At 61.2% G+C, this 27355-nt stretch overlaps 1 protein-coding gene across 3 annotated transcripts; it reads left to right on the forward strand.

Moving 5' to 3' along the window:
* Positions 1-3189: 3189 nt before the first annotated feature.
* On the forward strand, positions 3190-27355 carry SREBF1 (sterol regulatory element binding transcription factor 1). Of its 3 annotated transcripts, none has more exons than XM_077828185.1 (19): positions 3190-3613; positions 15171-15602; positions 16306-16475; positions 16582-16722; positions 17513-17731; positions 18117-18231; positions 18685-18881; positions 19292-19493; positions 20097-20266; positions 20886-21147; positions 21488-21654; positions 22086-22254; positions 22751-22859; positions 23198-23307; positions 23659-23791; positions 24107-24269; positions 25008-25193; positions 25401-25512; positions 26150-27355. In XM_077828185.1, the coding sequence occupies exons 1-19, from the start codon at positions 3508-3510 to the stop codon at positions 26371-26373; spliced, it is 3387 nt and encodes a 1128-aa protein (XP_077684311.1). In that variant the 5' UTR covers positions 3190-3507; the 3' UTR covers positions 26374-27355. The 3 variants fall into 3 exon arrangements, with proteins under 3 accessions (XP_077684311.1, XP_077684310.1, XP_077684312.1); XM_077828184.1 differs by having other exon boundaries at positions 3192-3613; positions 16303-16475; XM_077828186.1 differs by lacking the exon at positions 3190-3613 and adding an exon at positions 10179-10266 and having other exon boundaries at positions 16303-16475.

Genomic DNA, 27355 nt, shown 5'->3' on the forward strand with positions numbered 1-27355 from the left:
TTCTCTGAAAGAGAGCATAAGAACAGCCATACTGGGTCAGCACAATGGTCCATCTGGCCCAGTGTCCTGTATCCAACAGTGGCCACTGCCAGAGCTTCAGGGGGAGTGTACAGAACAGAGCGTTTGGAGTACTCCATCCCTGTCTTCCCCTCCTGTAGTCAGGCTTAGGGTCACTCCAAGCATGGGGTTGCATTGCTGACTATCTTGGCAAGTACCCATCGATGGACCTTTGCCATAAAGACAGGTTTCAGAGTAACAGCCGTGTTAGTCTGTATTCGCAAAAAGAAAAGGAGTACTTGTGGCTTATGCTCAAATAAATTGGTTAGTCTCTAAGGTGCCACAAGTACTCCTTTTCTCTTTGCCATAAACTCATCTAGTTTTGGCCTTCCCAAAATCCCATGGCAATGAGTTCCACAGGTTGTGAAGTATGTGGAAAAGTACTTACTTTTGTTTGTATTAAACCTGCTGCTTATTAATTTCCTTGGGTGACAATTGGTTTTTGTATTGTGGGAAAGGATACATAACTTTTTTCCCCACACCATTCATGATTTTACAGACCTCCATCACGTCTACCGCCCTTCACTGTCTCGTCTAAGCTTACAACCCTCATTTTCTTAGCCTCTCCTCATATGGAAGCGGTTCCATACCCTTGATCATCAGAGAAGTGAAAAGCTATTACGTGATGCTCACTACTGTGCTTTTTGCCCAAGGGGCTGAAGCAGAGGAATTAGTGTGGTCTAGACTTTAGAGCAGAGAGGTGAATTGGAACTCCTGGGTTCTATTCTCATCTCTGCCACGGACCTTTGGTAAATCCTCTAACCGCTCTGTGCTTCAGAGTCAAGCCTCTGCTGAAAGGTGCTGTAGAAATAAAGGGTATTCAGTGAGCTACATCCATTTCAGTGAGCTACATCCATTCTTTGGCAGGAGTACATCATGTATTGCTTGTGTTTAAAACATGGAACTAACTGAAAGATACTGTTTGGATTGGAGACAGGCCCACACCTGCAAGTTTCTATCTCTGTGCATTAATATAATTAGTTTACTGCTAGCTTTAGACAGTATTCGAGGGCTAGGAGCACCAGCCTGGCTGCTCATTACCAACAGGGAGTGAGGGTGCATGGAGGGATGCGAGCTAGTTACCCATCTTTCAGAGGCAGGTGGCTGTTCTTGGATACTTTTCACTGAATGACTTATGGTTTGTTTCATAACTGGGAACAATGGCCCTGCCTGAAAGATACTTCTGAATTCCTTTGCCATGGTTTTGGGTGAAAGCATCTGTTATGTACAGGAAGGTCAGCCTGATTACGTGAGCCATATCCAATAGCAGCAATGAGGTAAGTCGCAGAATAGTAAACGCTACCTGATTTCATTCCAGTCATTGAAATAGGCAGAAACTTGTGACACGTGCCTATGAAAAACCTTTCCAGTTCTGCCACCCCCAGACCTTCCTGCAAGGCATGGTGTGAATGCCTAGAGCCCTGCACAGATACAAAATGTGTATCCGCATCCAATCTGCAACCAAGATGTGCGGGTATCTGTGAATTTGCAGGGCTCTAGATATAAAATTTGGATCTGGATCGATCTGCAAACATAGTCCACAGGCATCTGCAGATATAAAGCGGACATCAGTAGATTGGCAGGGCTCTCTGTCACCGACCTGATATAATCTTATTAGATGATTACACCAGGATAACCACACCTCAGAAACACAGCCCTGGGCCTGTTCAGGAGAGTTCTGCTTTCCCTGTTCACCACCACCTCTTGCTTCAGAACGACTCTCCTTCCCACGGGTTCTCGCTCGTAGGTGTATCTGAGCGTTAACTTCTGCAGAGTCTCTCAGACAAGCTTTGCGGAGGCTAATTGTGCTGTCTTCCTGGGCCGTTGCCTCCATGAATTCAGACTCCCCTTCGTGATAACACCAGGTATTTCTTTGAGATTGGGGGCCAGCTAGGTGGCACTGTCCCTAATCCTCCTCTTCCAGGCATTTGGAGTCCTGCAGCTCCTCTTTATTCTCCTTGTTAAGCCTGCTAGCTGTCTGTGAGCGGGGAGTTGTACCAGCAAATCATGCTGCAGAGCTGTGCAAAAACCCTAGAGTTAGGTTGCCACCCTGCAATCGATCTCTCTTAGGAGAGGGCTGCACATGGCAAAAATAAATAGTCCCTAGAAGGCAGGCATGCCTGGGGAAGGCTTTACTTTCTTCTGGGTCTCTTTCCTCGCAGCAGTTCTATCGAAACCAGACATGAACTTCCTCGAGGGTGAGACGGAAAAGGACAAGCCCTTGCTACAGACTCAACAGTGGGATCATTTCTTCTCCCCAAACGCCAGGCCTCCTGAATGCTGCCCCCCCCCCCCCGCCCCGCCTAGCGGTGTGTGTTCTCCCTGCTCTGTGGCAGACAGAAGGGGGGTAGCAATTCCAGCGTGGTTTTTTTTCTAGTAAAAGGCTCCTGCAGCGTACGCGAGGCAGCCTGTGGCTGCCCCCAGCTCACCCCCCGGGCCTGTTTGCTGTGGAAAACGGTGGGTGGGACGGACAGAACAGACCGGGATAGGGAAGCTGCCTGCAGAAGCAGAGGGGGCTGCCTGGAATCGTATATCCCCGACGTAGCCTTGCACCTCGGCTCGCTACGACCGGCAGGGGACCGGCGCTTGCACCTTTTCCCCCTTTCGGAGCCTCTGCGCTGCAGTCAGAGATTAGACAAGAATCAGCCACGCGGCGCGGTTTTTGACTGGCAATGCAGCCACACTGCAATGTATATCGGGGGAAGAGTAATTTTACCCCGGTTAAAAGAAAGAAACGCAGCGCCATCCCCCCAGGCCATGAAATTCCAGGCGTGCTGGGTCCTGCGCCCCGCTCCCCCGGACGGGGCGCCCCCGCTGGTCGCCCCGCGGACGCTGCTCGGTGCATGGGGGAGAGGAGGCTCGGGAAGCGCCGCTGCTCTCCCTCCGGCGGGACACACGTCCCGTGCTCCATTGCACGCGGCCGCCAGAAACCCCGCAGCAGCCCTGCCCCTTGCATCCAAAATCCAAACCCCAATCCCGCCGCTGCAATGGGCCTCTTCCTCCTGGGGCACCCCCGCGCCTGCTCCCCTCCCGCAACTGTGCCTCGCGGCCGCCGGCTCCCTTTCTGGTCGGCAGCCGGGGGGAGGGGGAAGGGTGCGCCCGCCCTAAAAGGCTGTGGCTGTCAATCAGGCAGCGGAGGCGGAGCCAGAAGCTGCGGCTCCGCCCCCCCTGCCCTCCCCAGTAGCAGGTTTGAGCACAGTTCAATTGAGCAACTTTTTCCCCCCCCCGTCCCCAGCCCCAGCCATGGAGGTGGGGGCCGCGGGCAGGCTGCGGACGCTGCCCATAAGTTGGGCTGCTCGTGTTTGCTGCTGAGTGGCTTGTTTCCATGGGCTTCTCCGGGGGAAGGATTTGTTAGCAGGAAAGGAAAGGGGGGGAAGCCCCCAGAGCCCAGCAGCACCCGCCAAAGTGACCCCCCCAGCCAGGGGGGGACACTGCCCTGCTGAGCCGACAATGACCAGCCTCGGCTTTGATGACACTTCTCTGGACAGCCTGGACCCTTCCTTGACTCTCCAGGAATCCAGCGAGATCGCCACCGCCCTGCTGAGCGACATCGACGGTGGGTAGCGGCCGGGCAGAGCTGGGGCCCAGGAGTGGGCATGGCTGCGGGGGGGCAGCGCCTGGGGCAATGGACAGCTGGGTCCTGACCCAAGTCCCTGCTGAATGGCGGCTCAGCCCAGGTCTGGGGGCAGGGAGGAGCCGGGAGGGGGTGTATGGGGGCTGAAGGCTCCTGTGAACCCCGGGCGCCTGGCTTAGGCAGGGGGGCTGGGTTTCATTTCAGTGCTTTTTACACTTCGGCGCGGTGGGGGTGGGAGGGTTTCTTTGGTCCCCTCCCCCCAGTCCTGCATCTTGGCCCCTTCTAGCCCCGTGGCTCTGCGTTTCTAAGCTCCGGGATGAAGCCGCTCACGTCGCACACGTGTGTGTATGCGAGAGGGGCAGCGATCCGCAGGCGGGCACCGCATTTCGGGGGTTCTCTTCTCCCTCGCTTGGGTGGGGGGCTGGGTGCATGGGTGGGGGCGGAGAGTTTCTGTGATTTCCGATCACGCTGGGGGCTCCCCATGTAATTACTCCCTGATAGATTTTGATTTTAGGAGCCTGCTGCTGTCCCCGGCTGCAATTGGGGTGCACGCTCGGGGAGGGGTGCAGCCGGCTGCAATTGGGGTGCACGCTCGGGGGGCTCTAGCCGGCTGCAATTGGGGTGCACGCTCGGGGAGGGGTGCAGCCGGCTGCAATTGGGGTGCACGCTCGGGGGGCTCTAGCCGGCTGCAATTGGGGTGCACGCTCGGGGGAGAGGGGGCTGCAGCCGGCTGTGCTGGGCCCGGCTCGGAAGCCAGGCCCGCTAATAATAAACCCAGCCCGGTCCCCAGGGGCGGGGACGCTCCTCGGGTGGCTCCGGGCTCTGGCTCCGCGCCCGCCGCTGTGCGGAGTGGTTGCTCCCCAAGCCCCGCCCCCTTTGCTCCCCGGGGGCGCTGACGTCAGCGGGAGGGTTACTCTCGGTCATTTCCCTCTTGCCGAGGAGAGTTCAGGCGCGAGCGCGCGGCCGGCCTGCAGGCGGCGGCGGGGGCGTGGTCCGAGGGCTGGGGGGCGTGGTCCGAGGGCTGGGGGGGGCGTGGTCCGAGGGGTGGCCCGTGCCCCCAGGCCGGGCATCCATCGCTGCCTTCCTCCAGGGAGCAGCCCTGCCCCTGAGCCCCTCTCTCTGCCCGCTCTGCACAGTGCCCGCTGGCTTCCCAGAGAGCCCCCCCCACCCCGCTGGAGACCGGGGGCACAGTGCAATGGGCAGCCCCCCAGCAGGGCCGTGGGGAACCCTGGTGGGTGGTGGGGACCTCGAGCGGGACGTTCGGTCACTGGCCCCTTTGCCCGGGATGCTTTGGGCAGCCTAAAGGCGCCTGGCAGAGCTCAGCGCGGCGGGTTCGAAATGCAGCATCACCGGTTCGCCCCGCACCCTGCTCCTTTGCGAGCCCAGGTGGGTCCCGCGAAAGGCAGCTTGCAGCCTCCCCGGCCGTCGTGACACCTCAGGAGGCTCTGCTGTGGTTCGGGCTGCCCAAGGGTCTCCGTCAGAGCCTGCGGTTCGTATGGGTCTTGTTTATTTCGGGAGAGCCCAAGAACGGGTCCCATCGTGCTAGGCACTCTCGGGAGCGTTCGCCTCGGGAGCTGCGGCTCTCCAGGCCTGGACTGTGTCTGGATTAGATTTGATGTCATGCCATTTTTTGTGTTCAGGGACAGTGGGGATGAGGGGGCACATTTGGGCAGGGAGAACCCCCAAAGTAATCATGGGTGGGTGGAAGGGCCGGATCCAAAGCCCAGTCTGGGCAATGAGAGGCGTTCCGGTGACTTTGGATCAGGCCCTAAGTGAGCTTGGTTTAACAGAGATGACATTCGTGTGCTTCTGCACGCTCAACCCATCCTTTCCGACGTTCGTCAGTCCAGGAGTGTCGTCACATTCTGGTTTTGTGAGTGATCTGAAGCACCTGGTTCACTTCCAGCAGGCGCTGCATGTCTAGCTAGTCAGAAGGTGCATTTTGTGGCTCAGAGGGGCACCTGTGGCAAGCTGCTAGAGCTTGTGAGGTGCTTAGGGCAGCTAGCTGTGGAGAAAGGCATGTATGCGGGTGTTGGACTTGTCAGCTGAGTTTGTCAGTGGTGGAAGGCAATTTCTTTTTCTGCCTCCCCAAATTAAAAGCAAACAAACTGGAAGATAACCTGCCAAGAGGGCGCTTTAATCAAGCAGTCAAAGGCAGGAGGAGATCAATGGCTGGAAGACACTGGACTAATCCAAAGTGCAGATAAGGGGCACCTTTTTAACAGTGAGGGTAAACAGCTGGCCAAGGGAAGTGGTTGCCTCTCTGTCACTTGGCATCTGTGGGTGAAATTCTGCCTCTGTTGGAGTTTTGCCATCGATTTCAATGGGGCCTGGGGCTTCACCTTTTAACTCCAGGGTGGATGTCTTTCCAGAAGAGTCGCTCTAATTCAACCACAAGTTTAACGGGTTTGATGCAGGAATCTCTGCGTGGAATTGTCCGCCCTGCGTTCTGCCAGAGGTCAGGTTAGATGATCACTGCGATCCCTCTGGGCTTTAAAATTGGTGGAAAAGTGACAGTTAAATGCAATCTGAAGTCTGTGCGGTCTGTCACTCAAGTGGAGGATTGCTCAGAGCTAAACCTTCTGCCGTGTTGCCTGGCTGGTAGTTTATATTCTCTGAACGAATAATAAAGAGCAATACATTAAGGGTTACATTTAACATTGGAAAGAACGTGGTGAGTGTGTGGCTAATGTGGCAAAGTTTTAAGGTTGCTCTGGCAATATTAACTCCTACCATCATCGGCCTTCTGGGGGGTTAATTTCACAGCTTAATGATGCAATCATGCTGGCTTTTTACATTGACTATCCTTGAGAAGAAGATTAGTAAAAGGCAGTTATGTTATATGGTCTATGTACTGCACATCCATGGGGTCCAAGCTGTGGAGCGGAGAGCCAGAGCAGAGGGAGCTTTGGATCTGGCATTTGTGGTCCAGACCCACCTCCAGTTCATTGCATTCTATTAGACAGTAAAACCTGCCTTCATTAACCACGCAAAGGACCTCCTGCCCCCCCATTCCCTGCCGTATAGTCAGAGGTTTGGGGCATGTGCCCTTTTGCAAAAGGTGGAGCAGGTGTACGCTAACTATGGCCCTGATCCTGAAAGCTGCTGCACCTGGGCAGACCCTGACCCGCTTGCTGAGTCAATGGGGGCTCTGGCTGAGGGTGTACTGCGCTGACCTTTTTTGAAAGGGGTGCTTGCGTGGGTTCCCTGAGCACTGTGAATAGGTCACCCCTGGGGCCCTGCTCCTACGGCAAAGCTCCCGCTCCGTGGCGTAGGCTCAGGCAGGTGACCTCCAGCATTCCAAACATCAGAAGATTTCCCCCCCCCCCGCACCTCCTCCAATCAGTGTGAGAGCTGGGGAAAAGCAGGGGCTGCTCAGTGGGTTCCTTCCCGCCCCCCGGCCCTGTGCACGCCTTGTCACGTATGAAACGGGCACTTTTGTATTCGCTCATATGTGAGTCATGTATGCCCAGCACCAGCCTCACCCCATTGATTGAGTGCATTCAAGGGGCCCTGTTGTTCTGAGCACTGCAGTGAAAGGCAGCCCCCGCCCACGGAGCTAGCAGCCTGACTAGGGCCGAGCCATGTCGCTTGGGTGGCATTCATAAATACAATGAACCCTGCCGAGAGGCCACCCATCCTGCCTGGGCAGCTCCCATGAGGATCCCTTCTCCCCATGATCCGCTCCCGGCATCTTCCTTAGGAGAGCCCCTTGCTGTGCACACCCCCTGCCTCAGCCCCTTAAGACTGTCGTTTCTTTCGGCCCCTCCCTGCCCCATGGAAGCTGCTGGCAGGACATCTGACGCAACCATCCTGCAGCGTTGTGCGCTGCTGTGCCAGTCACCTCCGTGCATCTCCTCACTAGCCAGCCTGTCTTGGGGGTTGTCCCCAAGCTCCAGCAGAGCTGCTCAGAGATGGGGACAGGTTGTTTCTGCCAGTGCCAATAGGAGCTGTGCTCACCTGCAAGCTTGGCTTGCTCTGAGGTAGTCTGGCGTGGTTCCTCCAAGCAATGAGTAATCCCGATGGGTTGGCTGCTGTGGCTGTGGGCTGGGTAGGCCCCACTGGAATTAGGGGGAGCCCTGCTGAGGGTGTGGAGAGCCCTTGATGTGAAGCTGGAGCAGGCAAGGGCTCTTGCCATCAATGCAACGGCAGGACTTGGGGACAGAACGGTAGAGGAGCGGGCTGACCTTTGCAAGGACTTGGGCAGCATTGCATTGTGGAGTCAGGAGCCTGGGTTGACTGCCACTGCCTTGCTGTGTGACCGTGGGCTAGTCACTCCCACTCACCTTTGCAAATCCCCTTGAGAGCTGCACAGGGAAAAGCACTTAGGGCCTGATTTTCAAAGGTGCTGAGCCCCCAGTGCTCCGCTTGATGGCCGTAGGAGACCTGGACACTCAGCATCTGTGGAAATCACTGAGTGCCAGGTGGTTACCTCACTCCCAGGGGAAGGATGGGTGCATCAGCAGCCTCTTCCGACGCCGTGAAGAATTGGGAGCTGGCCCAGAGACAGTGAACCCCAGCCTGGCACCCGTGGGCCTTGCAGGGGACTGCATTTGCTCTTTTCCCTGGGGGGGGTGATTGGTGGAGCAGAACTCACTCTCCCCTCGTGTCAAGCTGACATCCCGGCATTCACCAACGTGGGTACGATGCCCAGATCTGTTTTAGACGAGAGATTGACAACAATCTCTGAAAAGAAAACGTGCCCTCCTGCTGCCCGGTGAAGTCAGAAGGTAACTTCCGATCAACTGCAATTCAACCGTGGACTTTGTCCCAGGGCAAAGGGCTTGCCCTGTTTCAGAAATGCTGCACAGCTGATGCTGTTATCTCTAGGAGCAAAGTGTGACTAAATTCCTGGCAGGGCTTCAGTTTTGATGCAGATGTCAGCGGTGTGCTTTTAGTCCCATGCCATGGGCCAGATCCCCATTAGGTCAGTTGCATTCTGTCTGTTAAATTCCTCCCCTCTTCTGTTTTTAGTGCGCTGCAGTGTCCTTTACTCCCTGTTCTAAACTGTTGCTGTGCGCGGTTAGTAGGTGCCATGTTTTGCTCCAGAGGTGGCTGCATTTTGGTGATGCTAGGGAGAATGCCATTCCTGGTTATAAATAGCTTGTTGGATGCAAGGTGCTTTGGCAGTGTAAGACTATCCCATTTCACATGCTCCCATTCCATGGCTGGCTGGGATGACACACGTTCCCAAGGGGGGACGAAAGACAAGGGGGAATGAGGATAAAAGGGTGGGGAAGAGCTAAAGTGTCTGAACTAGGCTATTTTGCCATCCATGCCCTTTACCCCTAATCCTCACAGCACAGCAATGTGGGGGCTGGGGCTCCACCTGGGATCCTGGACAGAGCAGTGTGGTATTTGGTGGGCAGAAATGAGGCATTGTGGGTATCTTCGGAGGAGTCCGGCTGCATTTCTCCTGGGTCCTGGTCACCTGTTGAGAGGGGAGTGGGGCATGAGCACACAGGCAGTCGAGATGGGTGGCTCAGGCCAGGGAGCTGAGCAGAGAAGGGTCAGAGCTACCTGAGTACGAGGGAACCCTGCCGAACAAACAGGTTTTATCTGACCCTCGAATGGCGCGAGGACTTGCCCCTTTGGTCCAGTGTCATTCCCTATGGCCTTTGGTTCCACGCAGTCGGTATCGGCATCCTCTGGATTGTGTTTTCCTTGCTCTGATGCAACAATAAAGAATTTCTCTGTTGTGGAGTCAGCCATTCCCCCCACCTGCTCCCCCCCCCCAGCTGGGGTGACCTAGGTTCTCCTGCCCAGTCAGACGTGCCACGCAGTGCCCTCGCTGGATGTGGAATGCCCGCCGACCGCACGGAAAGCTTAGGGTGACCATATTTTCCCATAGGGAAAAAGGGACACTCCACAAACCTCCCTGCTTAGCCAGTGTGGCATTGGGGGAAGGGCCCGTTTGGGAAACGGATGTGGCCACGTACCCAGGCTATGTCCCCTTGCCCCGCACGGAGATGGGGCACCCAGCTTCTAGCCCTGATGATTGGCGTTGGCTTGAAAGGCACGGGGCCAAATGCCTTTGTCCCGAGCGGGCAGGGTCTGCCCTCCGCTCTACCCACTGTCTGATCCCCGAGCCGTGAGACCGGAGGCAAGATCCTGGGATCCGCCCTCGCTAAGGGGGTGGGGGGTGCACCTGTGTCAGATGGAAGGAGAGAAACAAGGCACTGCAAGGCAGCATCCTTCAAAAGCGCCTGGCTCCCAAGGGGTTAACTGTGAATGACCGAGAGTAACCCCGGCTGGCAGCTCCGGGGTTAAGGCAAACGGCCTGGAGTAACCCAGCGCCATTCACCTTGGAGGCTGCGCGGGGAGGCCCAGGCTGTCTGGGGGCGGTTGGCAGGGCCGGATAGCGAGGCCAGGCAGGCAGGCGCCGATTGGCGGAGAGGGATCACCTCATGCAAGGGCCGTGATTCACAATTCCACCCGCACTCCTTCCCCGACGGCTGGGGAGGCGGGACAGAGCGGGCGGGAGGCTCACGGGTTTGAAATAAGCACACACCGCCCCGCTGCCCAGACTCTGCCACCCTTCTCCCTCCAGCCGGCCGGGCTGATCTGGGCTCGTGGGCCCCGCGGGCGCCTGGCCTGTCCCTGGGCCGCGGCTGGGATGGAGTGCACTTTCGAAGGTATCTCCCCCCCCACGCGCACACACTGCTTATTCGGTGCATATGGATTTCCAGATGTGCAGTCTGCTTCCCCCCCCACCCCTCCCACCAGATGTGCACCCGCCTTGTGGGGAGACTGAGGCAGGGCATGTGGGCAAGTGTCCCCCCCCAACCCCCGCAGCGGGCGAGGGTCTGTTTGGGGCGGAGGCTGAAATCTCTCCTGCTTGGTTCCCTTGAATGCTGCCCTGTCAGGACAGGAGCCTGGGCCGACCGGAGAGCTGGGGACCCCCTTCTGTGGGGTGCAGCCCATCGTTGGTCTGCAGTGCTTGCTGAGCCCAGCCATCCCGGCAGAACTCCAGAGCCGCTGGCGTGGAGTCACAGCAGCGCCTGGCCCTGTCCTTTTGGAAGTTGCATTGAGGAGGAGGAGGGAGGATCGCGCAATTCTACAGGCGGCTGAGTCTGGGGAGTGTGGGGTGAGCGAGTGGTGGGAGAGGTGGGGAACTACTCACCTGTAATGAGTGACAGCCTGTCTCCTGCAGCATCCACTCACTCAGGGACTTTACTGGGCTGCAGGCTTTTGTATTTTGCCTGAGTCTGTCACTTTCCTTCCAGCAGCCCCCAATCCATGTCCCCTCTGCCCTCACACCTGCTTCCTTAGCTCTCCTCTCTCGCTCCGTTTGGAAAAAGACATTTACAGCATCCCTATAAAGCTGAATAAACGTGTTTGTAGAAGGGTGGAGTGGGGGACCGTTACCCGGCAATTCTTAAGTGACCACCTGGAAATGCTCCGTGCAAGACCTCTGAATTATGCCACAAAACCCTGGTGAAGGCCACATTGGAAATAGACAGACTGCATGCTCCATAGTGTGTGTCTGTGTGTGTGAGAGAGAGAGAGAGATTGCATTATAAGTATCTAATCACACTATGTGATCTCAAATAGACCATAACCCCTACTGTGTGCTTCCTAGCCGTGCATGCTGTGTATTGTGTTATAATTGTATAATGCTGCTCTGTGCAGTTATACAGACTCAGAGTGCAGCTGCACTGAGGTTCTGCCCAGCACTATACAGGTATGATCACAGCAGGGACAGAAGTTACCCAAGCAGTGCTAAGCTCTGGCATAGCGTTACAAATCTGGCCTGATTGCAGCTGTGGCCTTTTTGTGTAGCAGGGAGATGTGAGCAGCGATCTCATGCGGCGGGGAGCGGGGGGGGGAGCTAACGTAGAGGTGGGACCCAGGACATCTGGCTTTTGCTGACATGGTTCATAAACTAAAGCAAGTCACCTCAGCCAACATTTCCAGCCTGGTTCTGGGTGTCTCCAATTTTGGGAGCCTCAGACGACAACCACTCCGTGCCTCAGTTTCCCCATGCACATGGTGAGGACAGCGATACCGACCTATCTGGTGGCTGAGCTGGAAGGATCAGTTGGGTAAGAGCCAGCAGAGAAGGTGCCAGGGCAGTGCACAATGTTATTAATGGCTGGAGCTAATTGGAGCAAAGCCTTAGGTGTCGGAAAGCTGGGTTCCGATGGAGATAGGCCACTGGCTCAGCGTGTGACTGGGGACCATCTCCCCGTGCCGCACTCGTAAAATGTGGTGAAACAAACCAGCAGCTACTGCTGCGTGGGAGTGGAGTCGTCCAAGGTGAACAGATGCCACGAGAGAGCCCACGTGGCCTTGCTGGCTGCAGCTTTCTCCTTTCCCTGCTGATGCCTGCCCGTCTGGTTTCAAGGAACAGCTTAGACCAGGGGTGGCCAACCTGAGCGTGAGAAGGAGCCAGAATTTACCAATGGACATTGCCAAAGAGCCACTGTAATATGTCAGCCGCCCCCCATCAGCTCCCCCTGCCCCGCTCCCGGCGCCTCCTGCCCACCGGCAGCCCCACCGATCAGCGCCTCCTGCTCCCTCCCCGCACCTCCCGATCAGCTGTTTCCTGGGGTGCAGGAGGCTCGGGGTGGAGAGTGAGGGCACTGCAGGCTCAGGGGAGGGGGCGGGAAGGGGTGGAGTGGGGGCAGGGCCTGTGGCAGAGCCAGGGGTTGAGCAGCGAGCACCCCCCAGCACACTGGGAAGTTGACGCCTGTCGCTCCGGCCCCGGAGTCGGTGCTTGTACAAGGAGCCGCATAGTAACATCTGAAGAGCCGCATGCGGCTCCGGAGCCCCAGGTTGGCCACCCCTGGCTTAGACTCTGCCTCCTGCAGCCAGCAGAGCAGGTTCCAGACCCCGGCCCCTGTGGCAGCCTTGTCCAGGTGGGGAGGGAGGGGCGGCTCCCAGGTCTGGGGGAAGAACGTAGCTCTCGAACTCAGGTTTGCTCTGGACGTCCAGAGTGTGCATTTCTCGCACACCTGCCAGAGGCTAGAATAGCGTCGTCGTGGATTCTGCCCCTTTCCCACCTGATGGCTGGGTGTCGTGATGGAGTAGCTCCCCCGCCACCCCCCCCGAAATGTTGGCCTGGAAACTCTGCCACGGCAAATGAACGTGAGCACCGAGGGCTGCGTTTACCTGATGGGGAGCCCTGTCCCCTGCTTAGTTGGAGCAGCCTCAGGGCGGTCTAGACAGGAGGGTTGCCGGCCCTCTCACACTGCAGGTCATGAGCTCATGCTGTGGGCACCAATCCTGGTCCCTGCCCCACACTCCCTCTGCAGAAACCAGGACGCCAGGCTCCATGGATCAGGGAGAACTAGGGCAGCCTGCAGGAGACAGCAATACATAATGGGATGGGCCCAGCTGACTGGAGACATCTCCTCTGCTCCGTGCCTGGGCTGTGAGTTTCCTTTCTGGAGGTACAGGATTGACATGGCTCAGACCCGGATTCTCCCCGCCACCTCCTAACCGCCGGCAGCTCCCCAGCGCTGTCTGCAGCGTGGGCCTGGCCCCCAGCTGCTTTGCTCCAGTGTCGGTGTCATCGGGACATGGGGTCACAGCTGAATTTACACCAGAGAAATCTGCGACAGGGGCACTGAGCAGCCAATTGTGGGGCTGGGGAAAGGAGTGGGGCGGGGGTTGGGTTTTTTTAGTTGGTCAAAAAAGCCTCTGGAAACCTGAAGCAAAGCCCAGAAGGGGCTGTAAGTAGCAGGAAGCATCGACTCAGCCTTCCATATCCACAGGAGAGGGGGGGTGATGGCTGCTGGGCTGGGACACGCGCGACCTGGGTTCAATTCCCTGCTTTGCTGTAGACTCCTTGGGTGAGTCACTGAATTGCTCCGTGCCTTGGTTTCCCCTCTGTACACCGGGACCAGGATGATAATCTTGCTTTTCCCCTTCCCGTTGTTGGTTTGTAAGCTCTGTGGGGCTGGACAGCAGAGCTCTGTCTCTCGTCGTGTGTACGTAGAGCCCCTCAGCCAATGGGCTGTATTGACTGTATGTGCTACTGTAATACGGAAAGCAATAATAACCCTGCCCCATCTGCAGCCCGCGCAGGACTGGGCCTGCAGCCCTGCTCCAGCCCACGCAGGGGGGCTGCCCCTCCCTTGGGGGCTTGTCAACAGCCCAGGTCGTCTCACTCCTGTTCATTGTTTTCTTGCCATTCAGCCTGAGGGTCCCGTTAGTTCCCCTGCAGGTTGCGATGGGGTAGAAGCCAGGCCCAGCTCCCTTGCTCGTCGGCATAGCCCCCTGTGAGGCCAGGGCAGCAGCCCACATGAGGGAGGGCTGCAGGATCGGGCCCTCTGGGGTCCGGCTGGTCATGGAGCAGCCGTAAGAGGAGGGGTGAGATTTTAGATCCTCCCCATTGCAGCTCCCTGTGTCTCCCCACTTCTTGGCTGTATCCCGGAGGGTCTCCCCGTGGCGGCCGGTCTTCAGGCTCCCCCTACTGGCAGATGCAGTTATCACACCCACAGCTGAGATGCCAAGGACGGTACCTGACTCCCCTGGGCTGGAGCGCTGTGCGTGGGTGGTGTGTACAGGGCTCAGGCGGGCTGGGCTGGGCCCAGCAGGGCTGAAAGCTTTCGGTTCAGCCTGCCATGCTGGGCTGTCATTTTACCCCCTCGAATTCCACACACACACACCCCCCGCAGTCCTGTGTGTGGCACTGATGCTGCAGCTGGGGGCAGTTGATGATGGGGACTTTGGCAGCCCGGCCCTGCAGCCACCCATGAGGAGGCACGTGAGGAGCCCGGCCTTCACCCCCACACGCTGTCACTGAGCGCTGGTGGCTGGGACCCCGTGGGGCAGGCCGGGACGGAGGGAGCTTTAAAGCAAAGATGCCGGAGGCCAAAGGCAGCCTGAAGCCGTTGAATACAGAGGGATGACCCACCGGGGCTGTATGTCCCAGCACGCCCTGCTCTGCCCATCCCAGAGCAGCCTGCTTGCCCTGCTGGGCGTGAGTGTGGGCAACCCCTGGGCATGAGTGCGGGCAACCCCTGGGCGGGAGGGTGGGCATGCCCCTGTTGTCACATTCAATAGCCAGCGGAGGGTGTGAATGGGAACGCTGAGCACGCACTGTAAGACACAGCCTTTGGCCCCAGTTGCTGGTTCGGTCCAGCCCAGCAGGCAGTGACTGGGTCCTTGGGTGGTGGTGCCCCTCCCCCCCGCTGAGATGAGTTTGCAGAGGTTCAGCCCAGTTCCTAAATGACAAAACCCACGGCTGGCACAAACACCAGGTTCAGCGGCGAGGCCCAGGGTCCAGCAGGTCTTGGAGTTAGGTCATCTGTGCCAGCCCTGAGGCTCAGCTGCTGGGGCAGCATGGGGGAGCTGGCCTGGCTGGGGATACAAGGACGCCAGGTTCCCAAGGCCATTTAATCCAGCACCAGCATCTACCCTGCTGGCAGTCTAATAACTGAGCTGGGTCTGGTTGCAATGTGGGCAGCCCTCACCCCGCAGGGTGTGTGGATCCCCATCCCTGCCAGCAAGCCCTGTAGTCAGGGGGACGTAGATCTCTGTGGTACGTGGGATCCCTCTCACTGCTGGGCCGGCTTGGGGTGTTTTCCAGACATGCTCCAGCTGATCAACACCCAGGACAATGAGTTCCCGGGCCTGTTTGACTCTTCATTCGACGCACCTGCTGCCCCGATGCCAGAGGCCAGCACGCCTGTGGGGCTGCCGTCCACAGCCGTCTCTCTCGACGGCTACCTGGGGCCCAGCCAGGCGCCCCCCTCCGCTCCCATGAGCATGTACCAGGTGCCCCCGCCACTGCAGAGCATCTCACCGCAGCCCCAGCTGAGGGCCGGGCTAGGCCTGACGATGGCTCCTTCGCCAGCATCGGACATCAAGGAGGAGCCCATGGCGCTGTCTGCCAGCCAGCCCCAGCCTCCGCCCCAGCCGCAGCAGGGGGTGATGACGGCCCAGAGCTTCGTCCCGGCTTCCCAAGGCCAGTTCACTGCACAGCCCTTGCTGGGCTACCAGAATCAGCACGGCTTCACCGGTGAGGCTCAGGATCGGGGGAGGGCCCCTTGAGGTGGGGCTGGGTCCCACTGGGTCCCACCCCGAACTGGCCCTGAAAGGGCTGTAGTCTAGGGGGCAGCACTGGAGTGGAATCAGCTCCTGTAGATGCTGCGCTGTCCCCCACGCAGGCCCATAGCTAGTGCTGTAAGGGGTTAATTTAAAGGGCCGCTGTCAAGTAATTTAGACCTAATCTTTTGGCCTCAATTTTTTTCTACCCTGGGTGGGAATGTCCTTTTGGGTCTTTAAAAACATGAATTTATAAACCAAATTTTTCGTTTTTGTTTTGAAAAAAAGACGTGGGAGCCAGTGTTTATATAGGACCTATAATATTGTCACCTCTGCTACTGCCAGGGGAGCCAGCACGCAGAGTGCAAGCTGAGCACCAATAATGGGGCCCTGAGGGGGATATCCCTGTGGGGGGGTCTGCTCAATGGGGAAAGGGCAAAATAGGTGGGAAGCGTGGGCTGTTTTCAAGGGTGTGATCAGCTCTGGTTGGACCCCTGGCAGAGTGTGGGGCGTGATGGGTGATTAACGTTCTCTGGAGCATCCTGAGTGAGGAAAGCAGAGGAGCTAGGCCCTTGGTCTGCCTGGCTGATGCAGGATCGCGGGCAGGCTGGGCCCCTGGAGTGTGGGGAGCAAGCTCCACGCTGCGTCTAACTCGCTCTCCTTTCTGCTCTCAGCAGTGCAGCCTGGAGGGGCTCCCCAGTCCCCGGCCAGCCTCCCTCACTCCTCTCCGCAGATGCAGCCCGTCACCCTTCAGGCTCACGTTCAGAACATCTCGCCCCAGCAGCTGCTGGCCACGGCCACCACCGGCACCTCCCAAGCTGTCTCCTCCCAGATCCAGCAAGTCCCGGTAAGCTGGGGCCAGGAGCGTGGACAGGCAGCAGGAGATCCAGGCACTCCTGCTCCCTGAACTGGGGATGTGGGGCTGCAGCACTAACCCTCTACCCACCCTACAGGTCCTGCTGCAGCCCCACTTCTTCAAGGCCGAGTCCCTGTTCCTGACAGCTGTGAAGACGGACGTCTCTGGGGCAAAGACCTCCAGCCACACTTCGCTGGCCACCACGGCGGCCGTCCAGTCTGCCCCGCTGCAGGTCCCGGTAAGTGAAACCCTCAGGGGTCCCTGTGTGTGAGTCTCCCCCACAAACCCACGTCTCCAAGCTGGATCTGCTGTTTGGCCTCAGGCCTGGGGTGAGAGCCAGTCAGCGGGGAACTGGGAACAGACCCAGGGCTCCTGACTCCTGGACCCTTCCTCCATATCCTCCCTTGGTGCGCAGCCAGGGCCTGGGACTGCCAGCCCCTCCAAGACAGAGCCGCTGGCATGGCTCATGGCACATCCCCCACCCCGCCATCTGCAGACCCCCGCTAAATGTGGGAACCTTCCCTGGAGACCAGTAGGGGCTCGGCCAGTTAAAGCCATAGATAATATCTGGGACGGGGGTCAAGGCATCGGCCAATCGCAAAAGCAAAGCTCAGGTCCCAGCCCAAAGGGGACGAGCTCGGGGGGTCTCAGCAAGCTCCACATCTCAAAGCGAAAATGGAGCTGGACGCGATCAAATGTCAGCCCCAGAGTGGTTCATGGGTGGGAATGTCAGGAGGGGGCTGCGGGTTGGGATTGGGGGCAGCAGCAGAGCAGGGGGGCAGTGCTGGATTGGCAGGGGCTGCGGGTTGGATTGGGGGGCAGCAGCAGAGCTGGTGGGGGTGGGGTGCAGTGGAGCCCAGGGCTGGAACAGCAGGGCAGGGGGCTGCTGTGGGTCAGGAGCCAGGCGTCCTGGCAGAGCTGTGGGGGGAGCTGCCTGGGGTAGGCGGAGGGCCTCTTTCCTCCCCCCAGCCTGGCAGGGTGGGCATACTCCTTTCTCCGGACGGTCCCAACGCCCTGCTCTCTCGCAGACCCTGGTGAGCGGAGGCACCATCCTGGCCACGGTGCCGCTGATGGTGGATGCCGACAAGCTGCCCATTAACCGGCTGGTGGCCAGCGGGAAGCCAGCCTTTGTGCAGAACAAAGGCGAGAAGCGCACCGCACACAACGCCATCGAGAAGCGCTACCGCTCCTCCATCAACGACAGGATCATGGAGCTCAAGGACCTGGTGGTGGGCTCGGAGGCCAAGGTACCTGGGCAGCGGTGGGGCCTGTGGCGGCAGGGGGTGGCTGTCCCAAGACAGAAGCGCTCTGGTTCCCCCCTCCTTCCAGCTGCTGGGTTCTAGGAGGTGCTGCAGGCCGGGAGTGAGGGGCATCAGCAGAGCGGGCTGGGGGTACGGTGGAGCAGTCCCTGCACTGCCTGGGTCTGGCGGCCATGTCCCCTGGTGCTACCATGACCCAGGCATGGCCGGTGGGTTGAGTTCTTCTGCAGGGACAGCACCTGACAGCGGTCGGCACGGGGGCGGGGGGAGGGCAGCATTGCCAGGGGCCACTCTAGACCTTCTCCCCGGGGTTGGCTGCGTCCGGCGGTGGGGGGAAGCTGTACCTGAGCGGCCGTGTCCCTCTCTCGGGCAGATGAATAAGTCGGCCATTCTGAGGAAGGCGATCGACTACATCCGCTTCCTGCGGCAGAGCAACCAGAAGCTGAAGCAGGAGAACGTGGCCCTCAGGATGGCCGCCCAGAAGAACAGTGAGTGCGGGGTGGCTCTCCCAGCTGGAGGGCCGGGAGGAGGGTTTGGGAGTTGAGGGACTTGGGAGTTGAACCCAGGTTATGCCACAAGTGAAGCGAGTTTGGTGGGTCTGAGCCTGGCCCCAGCAGAGGCCCAGGACTGCAGTAGCAGGTGTGAGGTGTCACGGGGGAGGCCTCTGGGCGGGGGACTGCGTGAGGGCTGGCAGCGGGGAGATGAGGTATGGTGGCACTGTAGGGGAGAGGGGCAGTGGAGGGGTGCTGTGGGACAGGCCAGGCAGAGGGGCAGTGGTCGGGGAGGATGCTTTGGGGAACTGCCCAGCCCGAGGTGATGAATGCCCCAGGAGCCCAAGCCCATTGGAGGGTGGCGCAAGCTCTCCAAAGCCACAGGGCTGGGTCAGCCACTTGGGGGGAGCTGTAAGCGGCAGCCTGTCCTCATGGCCCCTCTGCTTTCAGAGTCCCTGAAGGACCTGGTGTCCACGTGCCGCGGGAAGCCGGACGTGTCCATGGAGGAGATCAAGCCAGAGATGATGGACATGCTGACGCCCCCGCCCTCAGATGTGGGCTCCCCCTCCCACAGCAGCCCCCTCTCGCTGAGCAGTGGGAGCAGCAGCGACTCAGAGCCCGACAGCCCGCTATTCGAGGAGACCAAGGTCCCGTGGCGGGGGGCGCTGGGCTGGGCAGGAGGCGGCTCTGGCGGGACCCCCGCCTGGAGCCAGGGGCTGGCGGGTGCCCATGCGGAGCTAGGGACAGTGGGGTGAAACACCTGACCCAGGGGCGAGCCCTAGCCAGGCTGCTTGCAGACAGTGCTTTGGCCTGGTCCATTACCCAGCCGGCAGACGTGGAGGCTCCTGTCGGATGCCAGGGCGTGTGGGACAGGCCCAGCTTGGCTTGCCCTGGGTGAGGAGGTGACAGATCTGTGCAGCGCAGCCTGGCTCCCAACCTTTTAGGCATAGCTGGGTGCCTTTCACCTTCACGCCCTGACGCGCTCCGTGGGTGCCACCGGAGCAGACCCACCACCTGTAGCAAGGACTCACGCCCACCTCTGCGCTTGGGCTTTCAGGGGAAGAAGGAGCAGCAGCTGTCCACCGGCAGCCTGGGGATGCTGGATCGCTCGCGCATGGCTCTCTGCGCCTTCGTCTTCCTCTGCCTCTCCTTCAACCCCCTGGCCTCCCTGCTGCAGGGCACCAGCCCCGAGGGCGCCCCAGAGAGCAGGGCCTTCCCAGGCCCTGGCAGGAGCATAATGGGCAAGCCAGATTCCATAGGTAAGTGCTGGGAGCAGCACGGGGCCAGCCGCTTGGCCAGGGGATTTAGTGCTAGAGAGTGGCAATCAGGGCCAGAACCTGGGTGGCTGGGGCCATCAGGGCCAGGCCGGAGGGAGCAGGGGGCTGGGTGTCTGGGGCCATTGGGACCAGGCCAGAGGGGAGCAGGGGGCTGGGTGGCTGGGGCGATTGGGACCAGGCCTGGGGATAGAGGGGGCTGAGTGGCTGGGGCCATCGGGGCCAGGCCGGAGGGTAGCAGGTGGCTGGGGCGATTGGGGCCAGGCTAGAGGGGAGCAGGGGGCTGGGTGGCTGGGGCCATCGGGGCCAGGCTGGAGGGGAGCAGGGGGCTGGGTGGCTGGGGCAATTGGGGCCTGGCCAGAGGGTAGAGGGGCCTGAGTGCAGTCGCGTGTCCAGGGCACTGGGAGGAGCAGCCAGTGCTGGCGGGGGGCCCTGTGTGTGGGGTGTGGCCCAATGGGCTGTGACACTCCCTGCTGAGTGATGCGGTCCGTAGCGTGGGGGGCACTCCGGTCTATTGGTGGGGCCAGAGCTAGCTGTGACGTGTTGCTAACGCCGTCCCCGCCGGCTCTCTCTGCGCCCTGTGCCCAGACGAGGCCTCAGGCTGGCCCACCCTGATCTTCTGGCTGCTCAACGTGCTGGTCGTGCTGGGAGCCTTCGTCCGGCTCTTCATCTACGGTGAGCCTGTCACCCGCCCCCACTCGGAGTCGTCCATCCTCTTCTGGAGGCACCGCAAGCAGGCAGACCTGGACCTGGCCCGGGTAAGGAGCAGCACTGGCTGGCTGCGCCCTGGGAAGGGGGCTCCGGGCTCCCATTGCCTCAGGGCAGGACCCAGCCCGGAGCCTTATGCATCCACCCCAGGTTGGCCCTGGTTTGATTTCTCCTTCCTACTCACTAGGCGATCAGCAGCTCCTAACAGCCAAAGCCCCGCATCTCCCTGCCCCCCTGGCCCAGCCCCACCCCCAATTCCTGCCAGACAAAGCCCCGCCCCACCCTGCCCACCTGGCCCAGCCCCGCCCCCAATTCCTGCCAGACAAAGCCCCGCCCCACCCTGCCCACCTGGCCCAGCCCCGCCCCCAATTCCTGCCAGGAAAAGCCCCGCCCCACCCTGCCCACCTGGCCCAGCCCCGCCCCCAATTCCTGCCAGGAAAAGCCCCACCCTGCCCACCTGGCAAGGCCCTACCCTCAATTGCCGCAAGGCAAAGCTCTGCCCCTCCCTGTCCACCTGGCACAGCCCTTCCCTGGCCCTGCCCACTTGCCATGCTCTGCTCCCAACTTCCCAGGAAAAGCCCTGCCCTGCCAGAGGCCTGATATTCAGGAGGGGGATTCCCCACCCCGCAGGCAGTGCGTTAACACCCTGCATCCTCTCCGTGTTGCCAGGGGGACTTTGCTCAGGCCTCCCAGCACCTGTGGACGGGCCTGAAGGCCCTGGGCCGCCCGCTCCCCACCTCCAACTTCGACCTGGCCTGCAGCCTCATGTGGAACCTCATCCGCCACCTGCTGCAGCGTCTCTGGGTGGGGCGCTGGCTGGCCGGGCGGGCGGGCGGCTTCCGGCGGGACAGCGAGCTGAAGGCTGACGTGCGCAAGAGCGCCCGCGATGCCGCCCTGGTCTACCACAAGTTGCACCAGCTGCACATGACAGGTAGGGGGCACCTGCGGGCCTTGAGGGGGCTGTGATTACTGGGGGTTGGGCCAGAGGGATCCGGTCCCCCTTGGCGGCGGGAGGGGGGATTTGGGTTGAATATGTGGTTGCCCCATCCCTGAGCAGGTGCTGTGCCGGCCTCTCACTCAGCTGTGCCTATGCCCCTCAGCCCCGCCCCGCAGCTCCCCGCCCCACCCCCCGCTATTCCAGCCCGTGCCGTGCACGGGGGAGTGGCACAAGCTCTCCAGCTGCTACCCCCCTTCCTCCCGCTCGCTCTGCGGGTGACCTGAGCCCGGTGTGAGCCCCCCAGTGCTGATGTCCCACATCCCCTTGCCCGCAGGGAAGCACGTCGGGGGCCATCTCTCCGGCATCAACATGGCGCTGAGCGCCGTCAACCTGGCTGAGTGCGCCAGTGACACCGTCTCTGTGGCGACGCTGGCCGAGATCTATGTGGCCGCCGCGCTTCGCGTGAAGACCAGCCTTCACCGGCGTGTCCACTTCCTGGCGGTAAGGATGGCTTGGGGGTGGGGCTTGGCTCAGGGGAGGCGGGGCTCCTCCATGCCCCGCCCTCCCAGATTGCGAACACCAGCCCAGACCCACCCGCTGGGCTCCTTCTAGAGGGGACGCTACAGGAAGCATTCCCCGCAGTCAGAAACCCTCCTACTGCTTGGGGCTGCCTGGGGCCCATCTAGCCTGGCACCCCAGCACCACCTGCCAGGAACCTATCCAGCCTGGTATCCGCACTGGGCCCATGCAGTTTGGTATCGCCCCTCCCTACCTTCCTGCTGCCTCAGACCCACCCCTAGAGCTGGCTGCCAGCTCTGGCCATGGCACTCTGCCCAGACAGCACCATCCTGCCTGGCTGCCCCTGGGGCCATGCAGCCTGGGCTCGGCCCCATCTCTCCCAGAGGGGCTGAGCCGTGTCTCTGCCCTCGCAGCGCCCCTTCCTGTGCAGCGCCCGGCAGGTGTCCCTGTCGCACAGCGGCACCGTGCCCCCGGCCATGCAGTGGCTGTGCCACCCTGTGGGCCATCGCTTCTTCGTCGATGGAGACTGGTCTCTGAAGGGCACCCCGAGGGACAGTATCTACAGCTCCACCAGCAACCTAGGTACCTGTCTCCCCATGTCTCACTGCCCAGCTCCGTCTCTGCGTGGCACCAGACAAGGACTGTGCCCGCATTCCCCATACTCAGCTCTGCCGGTGCCCTCAATCCTGACCCACAGCTGCCCCCGGGGTTCACCTGCGGCTCTGCCGATGCCCCTCGCCCCTGAGGCATAGACGCTGTGGCCTCTGTCTCCAGGAAAAGTGGGTCTCCGTCAGTTGACCTAAAGTGGGCCCTTGCCTGCCCTGCCCTTGGCATCAGGGTTGCTGGGCGCCCTGCCAGGCTCCAGCCTGCCCGTGGCCTTTATTAACACCGTGGTGCCTGGACCCCTGTGCCAGCTCTGTGCCTGGCAAGGGCTCTGGGGTCTGGAGACCCAGCGTTTGGGCTCCAGTGCCCATGGTGGACACAGGGCCCCTCAGCTGGCTCCTCCCCCTAGCCAGGACGCTCATCCTCCCCCCAACCCAACTAACAGGCCTCTCTTGGCGCTTCCCATGGGGCCCAGTGGACCCCCTGGCTCAGGTGACCCAGCTGTTCCGTGAGCACCTGCTGGAGAAGGCCCTGTGCTGTGTAGCCATGCCGGACCCCAACCCGCCAGCGGCACACAGAGAAGGGTAAGTACCAGCCGTGGGGCCCAGAGCAGGGATGCACCCAGCCTGCCAGCTCCTAGCTTCCTCCCAGCCTGCAGCACCCTGCCAGCGACCACTCAGTCCCCGTCCTGCAGGGATGTGGCCCAAGCACCCACCTGAGGATCATGCCCGGTGGTCCCTCCCGCCAATGGCATTGCGCCCCCAGCAGGGCCCTGAGCACCTCGTCCCTGCTGCCAGCCCTCATCACCCAGGGCCCAGCTGCGCCCCGCAGCACCTCTAATTTCTGGGGTGGGGGCTGGGACCCAGGATGGTTCGCTCTCCTGGCAGCCGTCCCTAACAGCTCCTCTTCCCCTCGGCCCCAGGGAGTTCTCCGATGCCCTGGAGTACTTGCAGCTGCTGAACGGCTGCTCGGACACCGCCGGCACCCCCAGCTGCACCCTCTCCATCAGCTCCGGCATGGCAGCCAGCACAGGTGAGGCCATCGCTGACCGGTGCGGATGGGGGCAGGGGAGAGGGGCCCGGAGCCTGGCACGTGCCCTGGGGCCTGCCGCTGAGAGGAAGGGGTATAGCTGCAGTTGGGGCTCTGCATGGGCAACTTCCAGGAGCACGCGGCACCCGGGGTGTCCAGGCCAAGGTGGAAACAGTGACCTAGGGGGGCTGTGAAAGGTACTGGCTGGAGATCCAAGGTGGGGCAAGTGGGTATGGGATTGGGGTGGGGGGCATCTGGGGGTGGGTGGGTGGGGGTCGGCCAGGGCAGGCGAGTGTCTGTTCCTCGCCGTGATAGGCTGGCTGATGCCATCGGTCCCTTGTGCCCCGCTCACAGGCAGTGACCCCGTTGCCAAGTGGTGGGCGTCCATCGTCGCTGTGGCGATTCACTGGCTGCAGGGGGACGATGAGGCGGCCGAACGGCTGTACCCGCTGGTGGAGACCATGCCGAGGGCCCTGCAGGTGTCAGAGTGAGTGTCTGCAGGGGTGAGGGGGGTGCATCGCTGGGATGGGAACGGCACCCCCTTGCCACAGCGCTGAGCTCTGCAAGGGAAATGGGCCAGGGATCTCGGGGTTGGGGGGGTGACAGTGTCATGTGATCAGCTGGGCAGTCACATGATCTCCAAAAGGGGGTGCCCATTGCATCTCAGGGAGCCAGCTTTGGGGGTGAGGCCAAGAGACGGGGCAGCATTGAACAGGGGTCGGTTATCCCAGCCCCACCCCTCAGTGGTGGGAGACCCCAGCTGGGGGTACCATGATGACCGTTTCCCTCTCCGCTCATGTAGGAAGACCCTGCCCAGGGCTGCGCTGCACTCCTTTAAGGCCGTGCGGGCCCTGCTTGGGAAGCAGGACAGCAGCCAGGCCAGCCTGGGCCAGTGCGAGAAAGCCAGTGGCTACCTGCGGGACAGCCTGGGTCTCAGCTCGCCCGCCACTGGCACCCTTGACAAGGTGAGTCCCTGGCCTGTTCCCTGTGGCCTCGGTAGGGGGGTGGGTGTGACCACGGACTGTTCTCAGCCGTGTAACCGGACTCTCCCCTAGCATGCACTGCATCCACTAAAAGACAGCCACCTCTGGGGCGAAGCACACAGCGCTCCAGGAAGCAGGTGCCGTATGCAGCGGAGCCATCTGGCTCCCTCAGGCCATGCATCCAGATGTCCCTGGGGCCCGGCACACCGGACACACACCTCTGCAGGAAGGGACCATCCAGAGGGGCACAGCGCAGTGGCCGCAGCTGTGGTGCATTGTAGTTGCATTGCATGTGTGAGAATAGGTGTGCAATGCCCCTGCAGTGCAGCCCAGATGGGGCTTCTTCCAGCACCGAGCACCAGCCGGCAGCAAGGGGCCAGGGCAGTGGTGCCCCTGCTGGGCACTGGAGAGGGCTGTTGTCCAGCACCAAGCACCGGCCCTGGCAGACCCCAGGGAGACACCCCCAAACTATAATTCCCTCGCACCAGCCATGGCCTCTCAACGGGGCATCACCGTAGCCACCAAGGAATTTGGAAAGGTGGGACCCAGATGGGCCAACCTGCTCCATGGCACCATGGTGGAAGGGTGGGGGAGGGTCAGGCCCAATCTCCCTGGGCCACGCCTGCTCCCGGTAGAGTCTCTGTGGGCGCAGCCCTGGGTGGCATCTGTGTCCCACACAGTCTGTCCCTCCCCCTCACTGGCGCCTCTCTCTCCCCCCAGGCGGTTCAGCTCCTCCTGTGCGATCTGCTCCTGGTGACCCGCACCAACGTGTGGCAGCAGCAGATGAATGTGAGCCAGCACCTGAGCTGTGTCTACCAGGCCTCGGCCCTCGAGCTGCGGGGCTTCCAGCAGGATCTGAGCAGCCTGCGGCGCCTGGCCCAGGCCTTCCGGCCAGCCATGCGCCGGGTGAGCCCTGGGGTGAGGGGCTTGGGGGGGGTGTCTGCTTCCCCACTCTGCTGAGCACATGCCTCCCACCGTGATCTGAGGTCCCGTGGCTGGCATTGTGCCAGAGCATGGGGATGGGGTCAAAGTCCTGGGGTGCAGACTCTCCCTGGGGGCTGGGCGGGCGCAGGGCTGTCCAGAGGCTGACTGTCTATGTGGGCTGCTCCCCAGGTGTTCCTGCATGAAGCCACTGCCAGGCTGATGGCCAGAGCCAGCCCCACCAGGACCCACCAGCTGCTGGACCGCAGCCTGCGCAGGAGAGGGGCTCAGAGCAGCAAAGAAGGTGAAGGGGGAGCCTGTGGCCCAGGTGGTCTGGAGGCAGCAGGGGGAAGGGTGCCCAGATTGCCTTCTGCCCCCCAATCTGGGGGGCTCTACTGGGCTAGCAGGGACCGGGGCATGTGCCCGGCCCTGCCCTGGGGCTAGGAGGAGGATGCAGCCTCCATGGCCCTGTCTGCCCTGGGACTGCCAACCGGTGCCGGCCGGGGGGCTGTATGGCCGCCCCTTATGAGAGGGGTTGAGACCCAGCGGCTCATGACATGGAGAAGTCCCACCAGGTTAGGGCATGGGTGGGACTGGCGGGCTGGGCTGAGGGCTGCGTGCCCCAGTGGCAGCAGATGGACCCAATTCAGCCTACTTTGTGCAGGGCTGCGGGGGGCCAGCCCCAGGCCAGTCCAGGGTGTAGGGATCAGCAAGGTTCCCCAGTGTGTGGCTGGCAGGGCTCGCTCTCGAACAGGTGCTGGCACCCCGAGGGCGAGGGGCAGGACCAATCCCCCCGTCCGTCTTTGCACGTCCCCCTCTGCAACGGGCGCGTGATCGTGGACTGGGCCTTCCCCTGCACGGCCCTGTCTCTCCTCTTGGGCCCCTCTGTCCGTGCTGGCGGCCAGCACTGAACCAGCTGGGCCCTCTGTTTGCTCTTGCAGCCGGCGAGCCGGAGAGCCACCCCACCCCACGGGAGCACGCCGAGGCCCTGCTGCTGGCTTGCTGCTACCTCCCGCCCAGCTTCCTCTCTGCGCCAGGCCAGCGTGTGGGCATGCTGGCCGAGGCCGCCCGCACCCTGGAGAAGCTGGGCGACAAACGGACACTCCATGACTGCCAGCAGATGATCATCAAACTGGGCAGCGGCACCACGGTCACCACCGGATAGCGCTGTGGCCAGAGAGCCGTGGACAGTGGGGATGGGAAGGCCACTGCTCCGATGGGACTGATCCAGTAATACCTGGCCCAGCTTGAGCTGCTCCATCAGGGCTGCTGTGCTGTGTCGTGGGCAATGTGTCTCTGCTTAAATGGCAGGAGTGTTAGTCATTACTGCTGGGAGGGGCTGGGAGCCAGGACTCCTGGGTTCTATTCCTGACTCTCTTCTCTGACCCTGGGCAAATCACCCACACGTGCCTCAGTTTCCCCACAGGTGTAATACACTTCCCTACCTCAGGGCGGTGCTGGCTGCCAAGGGGTGACACTGTGGACGAGGGGCTGCCTGGGAGCAGAGATGCTGTCTTTGGGGGAGGGAGGGGCGGGTGCTCTGAGGGGGCTTCGTTGGTACGGTTTGACAGGCCGTGGGTGCCATGGGCTGGGCCCAAAGAGCCTCCAGCCCCTCCCCTGTGCTAGGGCCTGGAGTCCCAGGGGATCTCCTGCCTCACTCTCCAGCACGGCCCCCCACCCTGCCCCCTGCCCTGCCCCCCGGTCTCCCTGCAATGCTGGGCACTGGGGTCCTCTAGTGGCACCTTCTCAGTATTGCAGCATTGGTCCATTTCTCCAGCCCTTCTCCCTCGCCGCCGGACAAAGCGTTCTAAGCTGCTGCCCTGCCTCTCCCCCACCGCCCGCCCTCGAGGTCCCCGGGGGAAGGCCTCTGGCCCCCTCCAGCAGCAGCTGGCAGTGCCTGCCCCGGTCGTGCACAGTGCTGGTGCTGGGCGTCAACTGCGGGGGCTGCAGGGAAAGAGAAGAGGGCAGGGCTGAGGTGGGGGGTGGCTCTGGCAGCGGTGCCTGCCCGGAGCCTGTGGGTGGCCATGTCCCAGGGCTCACAACGTTGCCCCCCGCCCTGCCCTGGCACCTTTGCCTGCGTTTCCTTTTTAAAGGTCATTTTCATAGTTGGAGAGTTTTGTACAGACGATTAAAGCTGCTTATTTATA

The sequence above is a fragment of the Eretmochelys imbricata genome, chromosome 10 (genome assembly GCF_965152235.1).
Source record: "Eretmochelys imbricata isolate rEreImb1 chromosome 10, rEreImb1.hap1, whole genome shotgun sequence".
NCBI lineage: Eukaryota > Metazoa > Chordata > Testudines > Cheloniidae > Eretmochelys > Eretmochelys imbricata.